The 22,906-nt window shown below is 39.3% G+C and overlaps 1 protein-coding gene across 5 annotated transcripts in view; it reads right to left on the bottom strand.

Moving 5' to 3' along the window:
• RBMS1 (RNA binding motif single stranded interacting protein 1) overlaps nucleotides 1-22,906 on the bottom strand; it is a 147,315-nt gene that overhangs the window by 54,077 nt on the left and 70,332 nt on the right. For 4 of the 5 annotated variants that reach the window (XM_076342774.1, XM_076342775.1, XM_076342776.1 and 1 more), the window contains exon 2: nucleotides 12,445-12,620. In XM_076342774.1, coding sequence (XP_076198889.1) covers nucleotides 12,445-12,620 — 176 coding nt within the window. Of the gene's footprint in view, nucleotides 1-2,807; nucleotides 2,903-12,444; nucleotides 12,621-22,906 lie in introns of those variants that run through there. The other variant, XM_076342779.1, reaches the window with a different exon arrangement.

Below are 22,906 nucleotides of genomic sequence, written 5' to 3'. Positions count from 1 at the left end.
ATGAACTTTTCTCTGTAAAAGTGATAAAGTACTATATGAAAGAAGCTGTAACTTCTACTTGAGGATGAATCTCCCTACCTATGCTTCAGATTCTAAAAGAGTTCATTTACTAATTTTTCTGATCAATTTATCTAAACAAGATGCTTAAACCAATCCAAATAGAAATCTTAAAATATTTTTAATGAAAACACTCAGAAGCAGGAAAATGTAATGGATACAGCTATTGCATAGAAAAGGACTGAGAATCCAAAGAAGCAACGGCTATATCCCATGTCAGAAAGTCACTCATTAGTGAAGAGTTAAACAGTATCTAGGTCACACTACAGTCTTTCCTGCACACCCTCACCTCACTGCGTATCGGAAATGCTGTGTGGGAAGGACAGGGAAATAAACTCACAGACCAAGTATGACTCAGACTGCAGTAACGTAATGATACTTTTTTCTCTTAAATTATCCTTGGGATTAAAAGAATCCACGCCCTCAACATGAAACCAAATCACGGTGAAAGGAAGAAACCACAAATTCACGCATCTTTGAGTCAACAAAAGGTATCTAGAAGCAAATTAATTATTAATGGTGAAGGACTGAGACCTTTCCTATAACATACTATATGGTCAGAACAGCAGAAGGTGAAGAATTTGAGCCCCAGTCAGATGTTCTTCTGAAAGCCCTAGTGGGGATGATCTCAGCAACAAGAATGTCAGAGAACTGTCTGCCAAAAAAATAAAGGAGAGCTGTCACAGCCAAATGATGACCTCTACCACTAGAGGAAAGCAACTTGAGAGAAATAGCCTCACATTTCCTCCACCACTGCAAAAGCTGAACTCAAGAATTGTCAAATATCTTGGCACAAGCATGAGCAGAAGACAACTATAAGATCCCGGAGAAGGCAGAACACCAGTGACCCAGGTCCAAGTACAAATTCAGTTAAACCCCTGAGGAACAATTAAAATTTCTGCAAATTCTGTCCCACTGAACAAAGCAGAAGTTTGGAAAGGACACTAATGAGCAGAAGAAAACACTGCTGTCAGAAATACTCCTTCCTGACTACAATATAAAATTATGAAAATTTACTCTTTCCTCTGCACTTTAAGCTGCCTCCCTCCCTTTCACTTAAGGAAAGGACAAAAAAAGGCACACTAACCACCACAAAAAGAGCAGCAAAGCTAAAATGTCCTAACGGCACTAAAATGTCTTCTATCACAGGAACTCGTAAATTTTCATCCAGAGAAACAGAAACTAATTTCCCCTTTTCACGGCAAAAATTTAACCAGTTTTGTTGTGGTGATATAAACAGCAGTATATCCCTTTTTCAAAAGGGTTTTTATTAGTATATTGTGAAATACATCACAAGCCAATTATAAAGAATTGAGCATCTGGCTTTACAGCTATATATTTAGATGTATTCTGCTCTGTTTCTAATAAAATGATCTAATTTTCTTAATCCCATGAGATAAAGAAATTAACGATGTTCCCAAAACCTATATCCACCACATAAACATCACTACGATGCTCGGTCAGTAACCAGTTACCTATGAAAGTAAAGTCTTGCTGCTGCTCACCTCTCAGCTACAACCACGGAGGAGTCCAAATCCCTGATCTCCTCTGATTAAGTGAGGGGTTTGGACCCAAGTGAGTTCAGGTGGAGAGAATACAGACAGCATCACTTGATCAATGAATTTTAAGTAACAATTAAAAGGGCAACATCTTTGATAGAAAAAAGAGTCACCATAAATGAAGCAGCATGCTCCATACTGATTTAGACCAACACTGGGTCTGCTTCAGGTCATTGCTTCAAAAAGTACAATTTATTGGTTAAATGGAAACTTAAGAGGAAAACAATTAAGTCTTTCCTGTTTTTCAAAAAGGAATCAGACTCAAACTTTTCTTACCCTGGCTATCTACCCAAGAACATCTTAACAGCTTGGGCCTTTCTGTGACCTACTGAAACCTACCTACTTTTTGCACCTTATCAATTCTACCCAATTCAGTCATCCAAAACAGTGAGCCTGTGCTCCTTAGACTACCACCTCAATCTCAGTTCAAGTGTTAGATGGGAAACAGTTGATTAGTGACAGTCAGGGCTGTCCCCTCTTCCTGGGAGGGCCGCTCTTTTCAAAATATTTAATGACATTTGCAAAACTGCATAATTCAGAGTGAGTGTCCTAGACTTCAAAGAGAAATAACAAATATTTAACTGAATACACAACTAATAAAATGGGTGGAAAAAACTTCAGAATTTCTCATGGAACAAAGTAACATGCAATTCACTTGGGAAGAACAGAAGACTGGGATAGATTATTGTGTATTTTTATAATGTCATAGCTCTGAATATTTGGAAGATGTTCAAAAAGAATTGATCCTAATTTACATAATAGCAAGTACATTCATGCTGAGGCCTTGGTATGATGATGGATTGCTTTCAACAGCTGCCCTGGCTAATGGTCCTTCACTCCTAGTACTGTACCTCTGTACTGCAACATAGAAGCGCTGTAAGCTGCCACTGACAAAAAGGCACGTGGAGCAACGCTTTCCCTCTCAGTATTTGAGATCTTCAAAATATAGTAAATAGACTTTTGGCAACAAATAAAAAAGCCTTAGCAATAAAGTTAAGACAAAGTCTGCCACACAATAAAAACAAGTAGCTTCAAGTGTGGTAAATGCAGGGGGTTGAATACAGGGTATCTGAAGGGGGGAAAAAAAAGCGCAGATGATTTACAAACACTCCTTTTCAGATCACAGTACTACAAACAGCGATGCAGGGAGGGAAATGCACACTGCTATGTCAGCTCCACTGGATACCCCACCATGCTGATACCCTCAAGCCTTGAAGGGAAAGTCTCTCTTCTCTCTGCCAGCCAGCTTCTCCAGAACTCAGCCAAGGCATTCAGACTTAACACGGGGGAGATTTCTGCCATGGGGTACTGCACAGCTACAGGCTGGAAAAAAAGGGGAAAAAAAAAGCCAACACACCAAAAGAAAGAACCAGAAACTGTGGAGTTTATCTGGCACTGTGCAATTACGTAGCTGAAAAGCTCAGCCTTCACTATCAAACAAATCCTAAGTCCACACTATGGAGCGCTAAGTGGTTTTAAACCCTAATACTGGCAATAGGAGCTGTAGGCTCCTGCAGGTGCTCCGTGCTTTCTAGGATCAGGCCTTTGCGAGCACACTGCAAACAAACAGGAGTCAAGCTTGCCATCATCTTAGGGGCATAGGTAAGCATTTCTGCTTTACGTGGGGTTTGTTAACACACCAGTTCCTTGGCAATTTTACATACACACTAAATAAAATTATGTACTGAACTGTAAAACTCTGCTAGTCTCCAGGCTCCAAAAGCTCTTCAGTTACTCTATCAGCAGAGTCCTTGAAACCAGAAATAAGTAGCCTGGCTCTTTTTCCAGTGTTTAGATCATTTTATTTCTGACATTTAGGGTTTGCAAATAAAAGATCTGAGATTTCTCCAGTATTCAATGTATGAAGCATTTTTTTCCTTCCTCGTTTTAGATCTTCTATTAATGTAACACTTATTTCATGACTGCATTCACTCAGACATTAAAGAAAAAGTCCTTATTAATGCACCAGAATAATTGCTGATATTTTGATAGACTTGTGAAGGCTTGTTAGTGACTATATCTAAGCCAAAAAGCAGCACTAGGATTTGAAATACTGATAATATGTAAGGCCTTAAGCCAACAATGTCCTCCTAGGCAAAAACTCTGATCTATACTCTGTCTTTTAAAAGATAGTATGTACAATTACACAACTGCACAGAATAGAAAAACCAAACATTTAAAAAGAACACACATTTTGGGCTCATATACTTCAATTAAGATGGCCAAAATGATCAATTAATTAAATGTAATTATTAATACTAAAAAATTTTGTGAAATAACACACAATGTTTATCTTGGGCAATTTCTCTTGTGGCAGTAAAGCAACAGATTACGATTTTTTTAATCTCTTATTTTCCCAAAAGAGTAAAGTAAGAGAAGAAATTGAAACGGAAGGGGCAGGATAGGAGTACAAATCAGCACATATTTCTTCCACCGAAATTGATTCTGTTAATGATTAACTCAACTCACACAGGTTATTTCAAGTGGAATATTTGTACTAGTAACAGTGTCAAAACAGACCCCAAATCAAAGTCTTCTCTTTTTGTGTTTTTTGCTCTGTGTCCACGTATAACAACATTATCAAGATTCAAATTAAAATTTGACTTTTTTTCCAGGTACTGCACATCTGTTTGCAAAGATTACATATTTAAATGATCAAACGTTAATTCTTCTCCCAGCAGCCCTTTAGAAATTTCATTTTCTACAGGGTTGGTCTGAGTCTTGAGTAAGGCACTGCTCAAACTGAATTGAGGCAGCTGACATTTTTTGAATGTCAAGACAGGATAGAATTTTAGGGCAGAAGCTGGGGGAAAGGGTAAGCACTAGTTTTCCTCCCTTTTTTCCTCAACTACAAGTTTCACTGGAGGTAGCAGGATCTGAACTTATATTTGCTATGGATGTTTATTATCTGGGTTGCATACAATTTGGGGGTGTTAGTTTCTCAACCCTAAATGCAGCTTGGCAACAATGTGGGGGAGAAAAGGTTGAAAGGTTACCCAAAAAATGACTAGTTTCATAATGTGTCAACATCAGATGGCTCACTTTTTCATTTCAAGGAGTTAACATTACAGAAATCAGAGCTAAGCAGAACTAACCTTTAGCAAACAAAGTCAAGACTTCACGAGATTTCCAAGTGTTTTGTGAAACCACATAAGATATTAGACATTAGATACAAGAATCTGCTTGCAAATACTGATCCTGCTTTCTACACTGAATGGTATCCTGAGAAAAAGGATATGTAAAAGTTTAATGTAAGCATGCTGGGGCAGAAATCAACTTCGGCTCTAAGCTGATTCAATTTTGAAATGGTTTCTGAGACGCCTGCCTAAGTGGTTTCTAACAGAAGGGACAATTTTTGGCAACATGGAACCCACTAAAATGCCTGATTAATACTCACTAACATTTTCAGTAGTCCACCAAAATTAAACAATCCCCTTCAAAATGTTCTTGAATTACTGGTTATTCCTATGAATAACTGAAGTACTATCACCTCCCGCCTGAGTCGGGCCCCTGCCATCGGGGAAGCTTGGGACCAAGACGCTGATCAAAGGCATTCCACCAGCTGCCACGGGACATTTTTTCCTGCGGCTCTGCGACAGGGAACAAGGGTTGCATCTCCGTACAACAAATACCTGCAGACTTGCAAACGCTCACAGATTTTACAGGCCCCACGTTACCAAATCAGCTTTTTGTTTTCCAACAAGAGCTCTTCGATGGCGGTAACTTTTACCAATCTGTTTTCCTAGTGCTTCTTTTACAAGCAGCTGTGGCTGAAACATTCCTTCCACTCTCCTCTCCTCCCTCGCCCCCACTTCCTAGAGGAAATTCCATGGGATCACCTCTCCTCCGGCCCCACACTGCAACAAAACTCTCATCTCCTGTGGGAGATGAAGCTTGTGCAATCGCTGGGTCCCTGCATCTGTGACCAGAGTGCAGACACAGAGCTCCTCAGTGCATTTGTATTCAGACTGCTTGTTTTTTAAGAGAGTGTGCTGAGGGGAACTGCTGATTACTGTTAGGCTAAATGAAATACTGAGTTCAAAAAACTTCAATCTTTGCCTAATCACAAAATGGAAAGAGAAAATTAAAACTATATTTGTTTTAAATTCAAGGCATCTCAAGAGACTGTTTGCATGCAAAGGATAGGACTCTAGAAGACAACTTTTTTTACTTTTTTTCTCAATTACAGTTTCCCCAAAAATACATACGGCTCCCTAATGACATTCTACAAGAAGGCATAACTGTACAAAAAAATATCCTGGAACTCCTCAGAGAGGATTTCAGCATGGATCCAATTTGATCATGAATGTAAAGCTGTCTGAATTTTATTTCTGTCTAATTAAAGTGCAAATATTGAGGGGAAGAGAGAGAGTCTTCCTTCACATCGTGCCAGGCTAGACACTTCATAACGTGACTGCTGAAAGCACTTGCTAAAAAATAAAGGAAATGACTATTTAAACCAAACATCACATCTCCAGGCCAATTGCAATTCCCATGGCATACCATGCAAATGCCTCGCCACTGACTGTGGAAGTCAAGTCCTAAAAAAAAGGAGCATTTCACATAGGCCATGCCAGGCCTACATCCCTCCAGCGCATCTGGCGAAAGGGACATACAAAACTGAATACTATTTCTTCTCAGATGTAGAAATGGGATACTTACTTTTGACAGCAATCTCTTAAAAGATCATCAGGTAAGACAGAAGCTAGCAGAGGCAGTTTACATACCATACTGCCATGCAACTCCTCCTCTGCCAGTTTGTCTAGCTGCGAAACTGGGTGCATCAGCTGGCCAGAACACAAGTGAGATTATCTAAACCCTGGTCCTGAGGTTACTGCGGGTGTTTCTCTGCAGCACTGCACTGTGCTCCACACCAACGTGTGCCTGCACAGGCAACACAGTACTAGCACAATCAGTTACTACATCTAGGAAACATACCTTTACCATTCTTGGTGTTACGTTTGCTCTGAAGAGCAAAACCGGGTGAAAGAGTACCAGTAAGGGAATTCTACTGCAGGTTATACAAAACCCAAACCATGCCACAGCGCTTGAAGAAGGAATAAAGAAAAAGATGATGCTGGTACCATACAACATAGAGCTGCACATTACAAATCACATACTGCTCAATTGCTAAAGAATCTACCTCCTGCTGCAACCAGATGATATTCTGTAAACCTGGTGGTATTTATAGAGATATATGCAATAATACATAAAATTGCACACATAAACCTCTAAAAGAACTAATTTGTAGAGGACTTCTTTCCACCCTAAAAAAGTCAGAACGACAGGCTCCTGCTCCAATATAATCAGTATTAATACTGATCTCAAAGGGAACAGCTTCAGAGACACTGATGTATCATACTTAATTTTATGAGATGAAACCATATTCCACATAATTATGAATGTAATATTTCACTGCAGCTGACAAACCATGAAAGAAAAATGCAAGAAAAATTGAGAATAAAGGAAAAAGAAGAGAAAACACTTTAAACAATTGGAGAAGTTAGCTTTGAAATCTGCCATTCTGCTTTCCCTCATCCGCACCATCTATCTAAAGGGGTTGTATTCACGTGCTACAGACATTTCTTTAGACCAAAGTGAGCAGCAGTGACCTGCCCAGACCATTCTCCCAAAAGAGTTAAATGCAAAAGGCAGTCAGACTATTTCCCAAGTCCAGCCATGTCCTTTTTCTAATGAGATATGCTGAATAAAATTAGCACATTTCTTGCTCTTAACTGACCGCAGTGACGACAGCTCCCTGCTACCGTGAATGTTTGCGATCCAGTTCACCACTTCTCAGTCCTGAGTGTATTTGAAGGAGATGGGAAATGGCAAGACAGGGAGAGGTCACAATTACACGGCAAGCAAAGAACATGGAAACACTAATATGCTAATGGCTGTCACATGACTTAATAAAAATGTGTGTATTATTAAGAGCAGGGAATTGAAACAACTTTTAGGTGCTCTTGCCCCAAAACAGGGAAACATTAGAGCATGCAACTACAAAAAAAAGTTCCCATGCTGTGGAAACAAAGCTGTATAGCAGGCCAGGCTCAAATGTTTCAAAACCACCATTAGCCTGCCATTAGCTTTAGCTGTGCTTGTGTTCATGATGCTGAATATTTAGGAAGGAATCTTTAAAATACTCTCTCAACAAGAAACGTGATTTCCCAACACACATAAGCAAAGGCAGACCCTACAAGGTTCTGTTTTTGTGTTCCGACCATCCTGGCACAAAACAATGTCTGTCGTGGTAATTATACCACTAACTTTGTTACCTTAAACCAGCTGCTTTCCTAATTGTAATCCCATTAAAAACCCGCATTACAACCATACAGCAATAATTTAAGGGGGAAGGCTTAAGTGAAACTGTCCAGACAAAAAACTGATTTAAAAAAAAAAATCATATAGACTACAAACAGCTCAATACAAGTGACACAGTATGAGCAAACAGCCTGGAAGGGAGCACACCAAAGGGTGGGCTGGCATGATGATTTATGCTGAACTGAATGGGGGAGACCTGGGTTAAGCCTCAAAGCTTGAAATCTCACCCTGGGACTGGGGAATGTCAGGAGGATGAAGGGTCTGCTGCATCATCCTCATTTAATGATGTAAATGGCACAAGAGATCTCTGAAGAAATTCAGCCTTACAGAGATGCCATGCTGCAGGCTACCAAGTAAATCATAAGCAAGACTGTGGAAAGCACAGGGCTTTGGAACCGTGTGGCTTGGGCATAAAGGTCATCCACAGTGAAGCACAGCGCTTAGTGAAAGTCTGGAAAGCACCTAGAAAACCTGTCAAAGCAAGTTACAAACTCTTGGCTAAATGTCCTAAGACACAATCGCTTAAGTCCCTAATCACATAAGCAGTCTCAATTTCAGCGAATAACTGGAATGGATTTAATCTTGCATCTTCAGATCCAGATATTAAATAAGCTACAAGAAATGACTGTCTAACAGTCACCAAATAAGAAAGTACAATTAAAGTCTAAATAATATATTCATAAGCAAAAAGCCAACACAACAGCCGAAGGAGGCACATCAAGCAAGTACTGATAGCCACGTGGGGGGAAGGGAGTACAATTAGGCATGGCTGAGGCTAACGCTGCTCCAGCAACCCTGCAAAACCAGCATTTCACGGCAGAGGCTTGCTCAGTACAGCAGAGCCCATGCAATGGCACTACGTGGTTTGGGAAAAGAAACTGCACAGCGGAGTAAGGCATCTTCCTGCAGGCTTCCTCAAACCGTGCTCATCGGCTCCTTACTCTAATTTCTCCTTTCCTCTGCTCTTGTCCTTCTATTTAGCTGATCATTCCTGTCTAGCCTCCCACGGAAGAGAGAGTATCTGTGGGCCGCTGCATCTATTGCTTTGCCTACCCTTACACACCTATTGGAAAGTTCTTACTCACGTGATGTCCCCCCCGACCATCTGGGCTCTGGTTCTGGGTTGGCTGTTACGACATCCTTGCGACAAACATAATACCTACCTTATTCTTCCCTACACTTCTGCCTCTGGCACAACCGATATGAAGAAATCTGTTTTCCCAATGCAGAACTGGAGTAGCAGGCTCGAGTTTGAATGAACTATTAAGAAACGTGGCAGCTTCATTTCCCACACAAAAGCCAATAATACTGTCTGAAAATAGCTGTACTCCCAGGTAAGCCTTTACAGCAAAATTACAATATGCTCTTTTCACCTTGAAAAAGAGGAAAGAGCTTCACCTAATAGAGCACTAGAAAGAACCAAACCGATGAAGGCGGAGAGCAGATTTGTAGAGACGTATATTGGCAAATTGCGCTCTTGCCAGGAAAGTACTTTCCCACAAAAACGGTGAACATTTGCTAACTGTGTTCACAAATACTGCACAGCTGTGCTACAACAGGAAAGCAAGCCCAACACTTCTATAATTTGATAAGAGGTTTCTCTAGTGATTCACCAAAAATAATTAATCAAAATAAAAACATGGCCAAAATTAGCACTGCTAGCTGTTTGTGAGCAAGAACTAAAGCAAACATATCAACTAAAGTAAATAAAAGTCACTGTATAACCAGACACACACACAAGAACTCTGTAGATTTTTCTACCTTGTATTCTGAAGGGATTATATCAAAAGCAGTATTTCTCTACAATAACCATCACTGAAAATAACTTTTCAGTACAGTATTTGATACAAGTCCACGATGATCAGAGGGAAAATCTGTGCAGATGGGATCTTTCTGGCATTTGTAGTGACAACAATGTTTTTCAAACATTATTTCCTCAACCCACAGGTGTTTTTCTGTGTTGTCTGACAACAGCCAAAAGATATCAAACAAAAGCCAGTGATCTTTTTCTGTACATCCACTGAAAACTGCTTATTGCCAGCTAGCAAGATCATTTCTACAATATGCAGAGCAGCCTTTCTATCCATTCTTAGCATCAAGCACTCCAGTGGACACCCTCTTAGGATGGCAAGATCTCCTCGATATAGGGAAGAGGAGCTAAAATTACTCTAAAGCCTCCCAGTAAAATCTTAGGCATCTGGAAAGAGCTAATAAGAATATTTCAGAGATCTGAAGTAAACAGTTTCTTCATTGACTTCTATGTATCTAAGATTTTATTCTCCATCTATTTTGTATTGTCTCAGCTTAAACAATGAACATGGCAGGTTCACTTTCAAGAATATCTTGCCCTCTATGTCCTAGAAGTTTAGGCAGACTTGTAGGAAGGAAACATTTTGCATCTGAAACTTTCCATAGTCTATAAAAGTGGATTACTGAGCTTCTGTGAACAAGGAGAAAGTGTTGTCATTTCTATCTTACTGCAGCATCAAGTCAGTTGCTAAGGGGCTATGTTGGCAGAGAAGCCTAAGGCTCTTAATAGATTACCCAGATTTTTGAAAGATGTTCCAAGCCTAAAATTTCTGGACATCTCACTTGGTTCCTCAGCAGAAATGGAGAATTTTGAGACAGGCCTCCTTTCCTCTCAAGTAAGACATTTCAGAGAGAAATTATCTCACAGGAAGAAACACCACGACCTTCCAAGTCTGTAAATTCACGTCAGAATTGATTTAATAACTTCATGGCTGCAGTTCTTGCCTTTTCTTTATTTGCAAAATTCATGCTGTTCCAACTACAATTACATATTGAACAGCAACAACAACAATATCAGAATCTTTGGCTATCCAAGAGGAAAAGGACCGGTTACAGCCAAGTATTGAACATTTTTTTTTCTAGGATGTTCATGCATCAGTGACATCTAAGACTGTGCAAACCAAAATGCCTTCAGAAAGAGATTAAGGAGCTATAGTAACCACTGCACAAATAGTAGTTACTGGGTGGCTCCAGTGCAAAATAACCTCACAACTCTGTCCTAACATAACATGAGTGCACAGGCCAAGGTTTCTTCATCAGTTCAAAAGACAAAAACGGGAAGGAAAAATCCACTTCTGTAAAACATGCATTTGCAACTAGAACTCAAGTGACAAGAGGTCATTGTCGCATGGGAACCTGTAAAAAGGTTTAATTTATCCATTAATCTTTTCACAGATTGATAATCTGTTCTCTTTTCTGTAAAACACATGGATTTCATTTGCTGTTGGGAAAATGACCAAATGGAAAATTTTTTTCTTTAAAGACCTGAGAGCAAGTTGTTTTTGTTATAATACTAAGATGACTGATATGTGACTACTACCCTGAAAGTCCAAGTTTTGTTTAAAAAAGAAAAAAATAAAAATTCTTCTCTACAAATTAGGTATCAGATTTTTTTGCAATATTCAAAAACAAAGGCGCCTCACATAAGCTGGGATCCAAGACTTACAGGTTTTCCTAGCTATTTTGCTAACTTGTGTTGTGATCTTGGGCATGTATTTTTGTATATTCCTAGTTACTCATCTGCTAAATTGAACATAAAATTACTTTGAGAATCTCAGACAGTAATGTTATATACAAATCTTAATGATTCTCCATTCATTCAAGAGAGATTTGGGTGTTTTCTTACAGGTAGTATTGAAAATTTAGCTAAATACTTTTGATTTCAAAATAATCCAGGAAGTGCACTATGAATTTCAGAAGTACTAAGGATTTTAAAAGTTCAGTAAAACATTTAAGAAAGCTGATTTTAAACAATGCATAAACAACATAATTGCACAGTCTCTTGACATCTGACCCACATTTGAAAGTAACTAAAAGGCATGTGCTGCCGTAAAAATTAAAAAACAAAACCAAAAACTCACACAAGCAGAAAAAAATCTCATGTCAACAACATTGCCTGAAAACCTTCTGCTAAGCCAAGTCTACCCAGAACCCCAGCCACTAGAGAGGAGTCTTATGTGGATCAGCTATTTCTAATTGTAAATATAATTGTGCAGTAATGTACTGCCAACATAAATTAGTCTGAAACTAGGATAAGCATTCAAATGCACATTGTAATTACAGTGATGCAGAACAATTACTTGAGGAGTTTGTATCAACAGATTATCTTAGTAGTGAACAGAGAAGACCCTCTGTTGCAGGTTCTTAATAGCAAGTTTCACATTCAGGTGTTAATTTTCATTTATCTGTGATTTCAGCAGCATCAGGCAGTAGTATGGATGATCACAGTTTTTACTAAAGCAATGGGTTGCTTCTGTTCACCACTATATTTCAACTTTCTTTGCTCCTCCAAAGTGCCAAACACATTCTTTTCCTTCTGATTGCCAGGGAAGTTGAAACTTGCCATCGTACTACAGCATGAGGATTTTTATTTACAAATGTTTTTCTTCCCTCATAATCGAAACACTCATTTTGTATACCTACCATAAGCTTTTAAGGTATGACATTATAATTTATATTTAAGCATAGTACTTACGGTTGGCATAATTTTACCAGGTCCTGATCAGTGGTGTTTGGAGGCAGTGCTCTGATGTAAAGGTTTGTTTTACTTAATTGATCCCATCCTGAGTTGCTGCTGCTACTACTGTTGTTATTACTGCTGGTGGTGCTGGGACTAGGAGGAGCCATTGGGTGGGCTGGTACAATGGACTGCTGCAAAGGAAAAAAGCATGTTAGAGTGAACTATAGATAGAAATCGCAGCATGCCCATTAGCTCAGTCTACAGTAGTCTGTTTACCATTTGGAGCGCTGTGTTAAATCTGTACTTAATTACTCATGTATTTTAAATACACCTGCTTTCACACCACGTTTGGGACAGGATTCACGGGCACATTCTAATATACCCAACCGCCATCTGAAGCATGCTCAATGCATGACACAGGCTCAAATTATATATAACCTCTGCTGAGTATTACTCATAGGATTTTATCACTCTTCATTGTGGCATCTGATGTGAAAATGAAATAAGAGATATTGTTCCTCCAGGTTCCAGCAGGTATAAACTAAGTTTACGTCACTATGACTATTTCACGTCATAAATTAATTATTGTGGTAGACACGAAGACTACGCTATTCCTTAATCTATCCAGAAATACAAAAATAATTAGAAGCCTCTTTTGTATCTCTTCTGGCTTTTAGTACTTCACACAACACTGCTATTGTTTTTTTAAAGATAGAGAGGGAGCACAGACAGCTTAAGGACCAGACTTTAAATTAACTGTGTGCCTTGGCAGAACTTTCATACTGCCACTGATGTCAGTATTTGTGGATTATTTCAAGAGTGTCAAGAAAAAGATCCTGTATAATGGCAAAAAAAAAAAATCAAGTTTCAAAAGGAGATGAGCACATAAGCACTTTTACCTAGTCCTCAAGGTATCTATTGCTTAAAATCAGACCCTAATAGAACGTAAAAATATCCTAGAGAAAATCTGCAGTAGAGCAGTCTTAATCATTTGCATTAACAGTATAGCAGGACACTGTACAGAAAGTATTATGAACAAGTCTGTGGTGGTGTGAGAGAGGAATACTTTAACAAATATACTAGAGAACTAAAGTTGCCAGTAAAAGTCTTGTGACTACAAGGTTTTCACTGACAAAAAGAACTGGCTGCATGCAGCCCCTTTCCTGCAAAAGCCTGAGCCTCCACGGCTCGAGAAGCTCATAGCGAAGAACCACCCTGTGAACTGCAGAGGAAAGGCGGGGGGTGGGGGTGGGGGGATTAAAAAAAAAATTAAAAATAAAGTGGAATATGAAGTGACATGTCAGAGTCGACTCACTTGTTCCTGCCCCAGTGCCACCCTCTTCTTTGGACTAGTACAAAGAGTTGTGTAGCCACAGCCTGAACCAAAAAAATTATCTTCCCTGATCTGGTTCACCACATGTGGTTTTGTGCTATGCAAAAGTCTTGGCTGTCACGAGGCAGGGAACAGGAATGTGTAGGCAGAGAGGAGGGGATTACAGTTTACCTGGGTTTAAAGCATCCGTGAAACTACAGCCTTAACACACAAGAAAAGTGAAACTCTTTTGGAGCTAACCTCGGGAAATTGGAAGGAAATTTTAAGTGGGAGAAAAGTACAAAGGCATGCCTTATATCAGATACTTATGTGTTTCTTTTTTGTGTTTCCCTAGGAAGGTTTTGAAATCCTCCAGTTCGGCATATTGCAAAGTTTATTCTGCAGCAATAATAGCCTGGAACAGCAAACTGCAACGCTCACTATAAAATCAACATTGATATGTAGAAACATTGTTGTTGCCTCATTTAATTGAACTGAAAATTACCAAAAAGAATGAAATATATTCCTGATCACTTAACATTTCAAAACTGAGTATCAGTATTTCATTGCCATAGGGTTGGGGGGGTTTTGTTTGTTTGTTTGTATTTAAGCAAAGATTTTAAGAAAGATCCAATCTCTTCCAAAAGATTTATACTTGGGAGTTGAAACGCTGATCTAGAATTTCTTCCAGGCATGATTTCAAATGGGAAAAAGATTAAACCCTCCCTCCAAGTTTGTAATGGAAACATTGACAGATTTTAACTATAGCAGCACAAGTCGGGCTGTCAGACCGTTCTGCTTCCAGTAACACCAGGCAATTATTTTTAGGGTTACAAGCAATGCAGAATGACAGAGCAACTAGTTTCAAAACGTTTTCATAACAAACTGAACAAACTTAGTCTGGCACAGTGCTATTCTCTTCAAAAAGCCTTCAGCAGAGTTCTCAAAATGCACACAGTGATCAAATGCATAACTGCTCTGTTCAAGGTTTCAAAACGTGCACTTCCCTCATACCTGCATGTACAGCTGCCATAAAAGTCAATATACACGTACCAGTCTTCATCTTAACTGGTAATTACTATTGGAGACTAAGAGCCTCTATTCTGTTTTTCAGTATCTTTGGTTTAGTTTTGCTTTTAGTTCTTACAATATTTTTCCCTTAAAATCTTTGGTTTTCTACTGTAAAATCTTGTCACCAGCTGGCCAAAGGCAGAAGAGGAAAGTGAGAGAGTGTGTGTGTGTCTGTGTGTGTCTGGAGAGAGCAGGAATCCTAACTCTGTCTTCCTGTAAAACAAACACTCCATTCTGAGAAATTTAAACTTTTATTTAAACATGAAGATGTTCTAGTGCTAGTCGTCACATGCAAGTATGATGGGAATGTAAATGTGATTAAGTTGTCTTCGTAAGTCTACAGACAGAAGGTTTTCCACTGCTTCCACAGAAACTCATACCTTTACCAGCCTTAAAGGCTTTACAAAACACAGATGCCGGGCGTACTGCAGCTCTCAAACCCTGCAACCCAGTGACACACAGACAACCATTAAAGGGCCAGTGACAGCTTAAAGCCATACGACTTAAACACATTTTTTACATTAAAACTTAATTTTAAAATCTGAATCACTCTTTCCGCTCTGTTCCTCATCAACAACTACTTGTAAAAACTAGATGATAGAGGTCCTTCTTTTGTTCAAAGGGGCTTTTCTTTCGCAGTTGCAGTTGCTGCAAAAGGCTCGTCGGCGGTGCAGAGCCTCGCTGCTGTAGCTCTGCTGGCAGAGCCTCCTACGCTGACAGCGCACGCCAAGAGAAGAGTTTTTCTGCTGGCGTAGTTGCATTACCTCCCCAAACGACGTAAGCTAAGCTGATAAAAGTTCTCTTCTGCCGGCACAGCTGCATCCACGCCTGGGGTTTTGCCAACGTATCGATGTCAGCGAGGATGTATGACTTTTTTCCACACCCCTGGCTGACAGAGTGCTCGCTGGCAAGACGTTCTGCAGTGGAGACTTGGCCAAAGTTTGGGGTTGTTTGTTTAGAAACAGCTTTCATTAACATTAACTGAAAGCTTTTTATAAAACCTGAAATCAATTTTGAGAAGTTTTGTTTTACAAACTGTAGTCTCTACTGCAAATTCATATCAAAAGCTGTTCTTAAGGTTTTATCATATGGACTTCACAACAGTTTGCAATAATGTAACATACATAAAATCACATTCATTAGTTTTTCTTTTTAATCATTGCATCTTAAATTAAAACACTGAACACAAGTAGAGGAGGAATAAATCTAAGTAACGGACCACTATTTCTTGTGACAATATTCCTGTTCACAAGAAATATAATTTTCACACTGGTTTGCCATTTCCCCCTTAGTCTTCACTCCCAAAGGTAATTAGCAATTGCTCTTTCTCCACAGCAGTTTCCTTCCTGTCATCTTCGACAAACATCTAAGCAAAAAAGGCCAATGACAGAATAATCATCCTATATACGGTATGATCACCACAGCCCATTCTGGAGCCAGCTGTGAGGAGCTCCCAACACCCTCACTTGATCTCTGAGGGACCTTCCCTCCAGCCCTCCACAGCCCAACCGCAGCAGTGGGAAAACCACAGGTACTCATTAGGAAAAGGAAAAGCTCAGTGACAGAACAGGCCCCGTGGAGTGCCTTAAACCAAGGAAAACTGCCTGCCTGTGTTTTCTTCTCAATATAAAACCCAAACAACTGGAGAATATACTCATCTTTATATGAACCATTCCTGTCCTTCTTATAAACCACTCTATGCTTAAGGACTGGAAATAAGTCAGAGCAGGATTTTGCCTGCCAAGGAGGAGAAGAATCTCTTCACTGTCAACAGGGAAAAAAAACACACAAAAAAACACCCGACCAAAACAAAACAGAACAACCCTGAGAAATTCCTTTGACCTGGGAGTTGAGAGATACTTGCTGCCTTTAGAATACAAAAGTCCAAGGAAGCTCCAACAAGCAGAAGATAACTTGGATAACAACTGTCCCAAAACAGAGCGTGATTATTATGGTAGCAATCCATTTAAGTCGCCAACTTTGTGTTATAAAAGCATGTCTATGAAGCTAGCATTTTATTATGAATTCCTTCGCTCAGCTAAAATTCCTGATGGGAAAAGTACCGTGACTTTTAACAACAGAGTTAGTTCTCACACATCTACTCTAAATTCAAACCATAAATTACAGCATACATTAACTATCTGATTTAGCCTGAACTGCTACTTGGATCATCTCAGTTTCCAAATCTTGTCACTGGTGTTTGCCTAGCTTTGTTCAAGTGATTAAGCTTCAAGTACCTGCTTACCCTGCCTGACTTTGCCTAACCTCCCTGATTTCACTAAACAGCATTTTCAAACAGCACCTTCAGTAACCGGCATTGATATAAAAATTACCATACATTTTTGTGGATGTGTGCAACAGTGACAAAAAGTATTAAATTACATGAACCTGGAAGATTTCTGGATTAAATTGGGGGTTAATTTTTTATTTATTTATTAATCTACTTAACACAGAGCTTTACATGTACAATGAAAGCGAGGGCTCAGGAAAATAGAAGATGCCACCTCTAGTGAAGCAAGACACTGCCACACTTAGTGCACAACTTAGGAAATAAGAGGTCATTTGAAATGAAATCATGTCCCAAACAGAAAGAAGAACTCCAAATGTTTAACAGAAATTACTGTTCACTGATGAAGACAGTTGCTTTTTCACCTTCCTTTAGATAAGGAAACATTAAACCTTGATCACTTAGTCTAAGCCTGCAAACTGACGGCTGTAGTGGAGATGCCATTTTGAGTGTCCTGCACTATTCTATTTCATGGTTTCCATCATATCTGAAATATTATGGCAAGCAAAACTGAATTTCTGGAGGCTTCTCCAAGTCCAATTCTCAGTGGACATGAGTCAACCAGTAGAAACAGAAAGATCTGCCACTGCTGTATTCACATCTCCTGCCTTAGGGTAGGTTCTCCGACTGTTCTTCAGTCTGTCAGCACTTGTCACAGGAAGATTCAGCAAGTCAGCCGCTTTCTAAGCATTTTCAGGATGATACCAGTATAAAGTGTAGAGAGCATCTCAGAAGCTGGGTCCTCCAGACTCCTGCTGAAAATCTCCTCAGGAGGGAAAAACCCTGAGACCTGCCCCCTTTTCCTCCTTTAAACCACCGACTTTAACTTCTCTTTGCACAGGTAAAGAACATGGTCTCACAGTGGCACTGCAAAAGTCAACAGGACTATTCCAGCAAGGGCTGGTTTACTGCACAAGGCTGAGACCACAGATATCGTGTCTTGTGATCATACAGAGCTATTTGCACACCCAAGATCCAAGCCTATTCCACCTTCCTTTAGATAGTAAAGATGGGTGTTGGTGCTCCAGCCACATGGAGCAGAAACAACGAAGTGCTGGGAAGAGGCAGGACCCCGTGGGTGGAGGCTGGCATCAAGCAGAGACTCCCCCTGTTATGAAATATTACAGACAGTCCAGGAGCACCTGGAGATCCAGCCCTGGGTTTCTCCCAAAAAGCTCTCTAAACCTTCCATATCTTGGCATGGAAGAACTATGCCCAAAATATTACAGCTGGCATTACAATAATGATGGCCTGCAATAAACAGGTTGAAAATCAAATACTCAAAAAAAAAAAACCCACAATGAACAGGAAAAAAAAAGCCCCTCAGCTTTAATTTTATTCCTTAACACGTAAGTTTTAAGAGGAGCTTTGCAAGATAAAAATAGAGGGTTATGCCCTTTTACTTGCCTGTATGTTATAGCTAACTCCTATGAAAACTATTTTTCTAAATACAGATGACAGTCTTCTCCATACTAAAAGGAAATAAAAGGAAACAAAAACATAGATGGATATCATCATGTATCTATGAAAGTGAAAAAAAAAGTTATTTTCACTTTGATTTTTTATTAATAGTATCTGTCTTCTCAAGTCCATTGTGTTTTAATTAATTTGAACCATCTTGCCAGTAAGAAAAAGAAACCTTTCCAGCAAAATCCAGGAAAGCAGTCAATACACCCGTTTTCTGAGCCATTTAAGAAGCCCTTCCTTGAAATACAGAAATGCAGGAGCGAGCAGGTGCTTTTCTCAGCTTCCTAAAAAGGATCTTCATGGAGAGTGGCTCTATCAGCCATGAAACGAGACAGTCTAGCATAAACCCCTAGTCACAGTCCACATGCTTCTAACAATTTCATCCCTAGACTATTCTGATTATAACTCAAGCTCTCTCCCCCACTGGCAGCTATTTTGCTTCATCTTCCTCAGGGTGGCGAGAGGACAAACCACCCTTTGCAGTAAGATAGCAGGACTAAACTTGTTCTCACCAGAAAGCAACGATTACTAACAACAAAAAGTACAGAAGTTAACCATTCCAGCTTGTTACGAAGTGTCACGTTCCCATATTTTTACAGGAGATGGAACCAGTATTATTTAAATTATACATATTAAAGCTTAATGCAACAGCAATCTTCTGCTAGTAATGAAACAAAGCTCCAAATCTACGTATTTCCCTTTTATGAAGACACTGGAAAAAGTGGGAGCATAACCCTGGCCACATTGAAGTACATGACAAAACCCACACTGATGCTACCGAACAGTTTTTTCTCCAATAACAGGTTTTTTTCATTATTATTACTAAAAAAAAAAAAAAAAAAAGAGATCTCTAACTTGGAGATAACAGGAGAGGTTGTAACAACAGAGCAAGCAATGGATGCAGGAAGCTCCTCCTGGTTCAGGTAGCTCTTCTAGTCTCAGTGATAATGAGAAAGCTTCCAAGTTCCCAGGAGCTCACCTACTCCATTGACTTTATCCTGTCAGGGATTTTTAAGTGCGCCACTGACTGACTCCTCTAGTCCAGCGAACAATAAAAGGTGCTGGATACACGAAACTAGCCACACCACAGCACAAAAGGTATCACAAAGGAGAGAGACAGGAGTGCTGAACTGGGCTATGTCCTGTTCCTTTGCAGATGCTATCAACCCTTCTCCCTTCTACTTGTTCATCATGAATCACAGCACCCTCTTCCCTCTCAGTTTTATACCTGGATTCCCTGGACAACCCTCTGAAACAATACACTGGTACCATGCCCTAGCCATGACAGAATTATAGACACATCTAAAGCAAAAGTTTTAGTTTCTGAGTTTAGTTTTAGTTTAGTTTTTGAAATTTGAATCCAATAGCTAGTCTATGTTAAAAGGATATAAAAAGAAAGTCAAGACATTGAAGTACCTGAAGAAAGAGAGCTTGGTACTAAGATCTACCGGACAAAAAAGCAGGTACATGTTTTTGTGGTTAGCCCTTCATTGAGCAACAGATACAAAAGAATTCACTGCCAACTTCCTTCCTCACTCTAGTAAATACGCAGACCTATTTCCTTCAGTGAAACCAGCCAAGGCTTTTACTCAGGATCCAGAGAGAAAATGGTACTGAATCCCTAGACTATGTTAAAGTTTTTGTGAGGATTCAAATTACAATTAGAAGAAAACACATCCATTTTCAGAGAGGCTTAACTCACATACTAATGGGTTTATGCAAGCCTCTGGAAGGTAGCAAGCCCAGCACATGACACTGAACACAAATAATAAAAATAATTCCTCCCTTGTACTACACATCTGTTGGTACACATTAATAGCAGGGTATGAAAATCTTACCATGTTCTCCACAACAGGAAACATCCAAGATATCATTGGTAGGAGAAATGCTTCAACTGAAACAGCAATTAACTTAGAAACTCCTGTGTCATGCAGTAGGTAAGACTAGACCAGGGATGGTCACATCAGAGCTGGCAAATCACACACAGCTCACAAGCACTTCAATGGCAGCTCAGAAGACAGTACTTACAGACTCTAAGTCAAAAACGACTCAATAAGCTTTTTATGTCTCAAGTTGTATGATGGGAGAAGGGCCACGCTGGGTCATATGCTAGCGGGAAGGTCTTACATAGTGGCATGGGCCATATTTCCAGTGCAGTCCATGAAATGCCAGCGATAAGCACATGGAAGGTTTCTTAGAGCATTGAAGGCAGCAGCTATGACGTTTAAGAGGAAAAGTGCAGAAATGTAGCATTCGCATATGCCTCTTGGACAGATGACTATTTCAGTGCTCAGAGAGTTAAGAGGTTCAGAGATCCCTAAACTAGAAGGTCATAGTGGTCCCTTCTCACTGTATATAGGACTCTGCTTAAGCATTCATTAAACAGGAAACTCCTACTCACTACCACCATTTAAGAACTCTTCAGGTGTCAGCCCAAAACTGATTAAAAAAAAATCAAAGAAAAGAACAAGTATTCAGGCAATTGTTCTACTTCATGAAAGTTGTCAAGTTCTCAGGACATGAAAAAACCATCCAGCCAAACTGCAGCTGGCACATACAGAATTCCCATAAATAGTTTCACTTCTCTGTCAGCCATCAAATGTCTTGCAATTCTTTTTTTTTTTTTTTAAAAGGGGAAGAGGAACACCCAGGGAATTTCACAGCAGTCAGCCCAACTTCAATTCACAGAAATATTCTGGAATAAATTATTGAACAATCAGCTTACAAGAATCTAGGAGATAACAAAATGACAAAAAAGCAGATAGAATAGATCTGTCAAAAACAGATCACGTCAAAACAATCTTAATTTTCTTCACTGCCAGTGCAACCAGCTTAGTGGTTAGAAGCAGTAAATATCTAGAGATCTTGACTGAGTCTTCTGACACCATCCCACATGATATTTTCATCAGGAAAATAAGGACATATTGCCTAGATCAGCAGTTCCCTTTCTAAGGCACTCTGTAGCAGAAAGCGAGGTGTGGACTGGAGTGGAGCACAAGCTAATAAACTCATTAGCTTCTCAGCGTGCGCTGTCATGGGAGGGGAGGAAGCAGAGCAAAAGGCATACTGAAAGGCATCATTGATCCTATCGCTTCCTCCTCCCCAGTCCTCAAATTCATGGTGCTTCTGAACCTTCTTGTTTCTAACCACTGCTTAATAAGAGAAGTTACCCTAAACAAGACTGAAGATCAGAAGGTGCACTAATACCTCAAAGTAGAAAATACTGCTCTGATTAGGATAATACAAAGTTCCTATCTTTTTTTTTTCTAAAGAAAAATTAAAAACAATCAGACATGTCCCGTAATAAAAAAAATGCAAAGGAAAAATGGCAATTATTTTTTCTTATTCATGGAATCTGGAAATAAGTGTCCTGAGATCTGCAAATAAATAATATGTATTATCCTCTTACTGTATTTATAGTGTAATGGGAAGAAGTAACATACCAAAAGCAACACCACGAGGTGGGACTTAAATGTATGGAAAATGAGAGACCTAGATTTATCCTGGGTATTTTTTGGCTCCCTTGTAGGAAAATAAGAGACAGCAGGTAACCATTTCTCTAAGTGAAATGTGCAAAACTAAGCTCTGGCAGTGAGACTTTCCTGCATCACACAAGGCAGTTACTTCTGTTCAGAGGACAGACTCTTCTATTAGAAGAATGCAGATCTCCAGATCAACTGCTGTTTTGTTCACCTTTTTTGTCATTACCTGTTGTGAACTTTTACCTCCAGTGCCAACAAATGGGGCCACAGACAATATTCAATGTGATCAAAAACTTACTTTTTTCAAGTACTTCTATTTATGCTATGTTAAAATGCATATTTTTATGGGCATAGGTAATCAAGTTTTTAATTTCATAAAGTAGTAAATATGCAACATTCATGAGGCCATCCTCTTTTCTTAACAAGAATACATCATTGTATTTTGGTGGTTAGTCCAGCTAAGTCTAGATACCTCATAAAGCTGCTGTTGATGAGTCTAAGTACCATGTTACAAAATAGTACAGTACAGACACGTAGATACTCACCTTGGCTTATTCGGAGAACTGCTTGAACATCTGTATTACAAAGACTGGCAGTACAGTAAAAAAAAGTATGTTTGGCTGATCTTTACTTCTTTAAAATAATAGAGAAGGAAATGTTTTCTTTTGAAAAGTTAAAAACTCTGCAGAAAAGTTTCTGAAGTATTATTTACTGTTCTTCCATATTGTATTAGACTTAAGATTTCTGATAACCTCTTGCAAATATTGTCTCTTACTTAAAAAGTGTCACAGGTTTCATGAAGCACATAGGAGAATTCTGCAGGTTTTTATTTCAGCTTTTTTAGAATTATTTTTATAG

This window comes from Aptenodytes patagonicus, chromosome 6 (genome assembly GCF_965638725.1).
Source record: "Aptenodytes patagonicus chromosome 6, bAptPat1.pri.cur, whole genome shotgun sequence".
Classification (NCBI taxonomy): Eukaryota; Metazoa; Chordata; class Aves; order Sphenisciformes; family Spheniscidae; genus Aptenodytes; species Aptenodytes patagonicus.
Note: the sequence above shows the minus strand (reverse complement) of the source record. Positions and strands in the feature narration are given on the sequence as shown.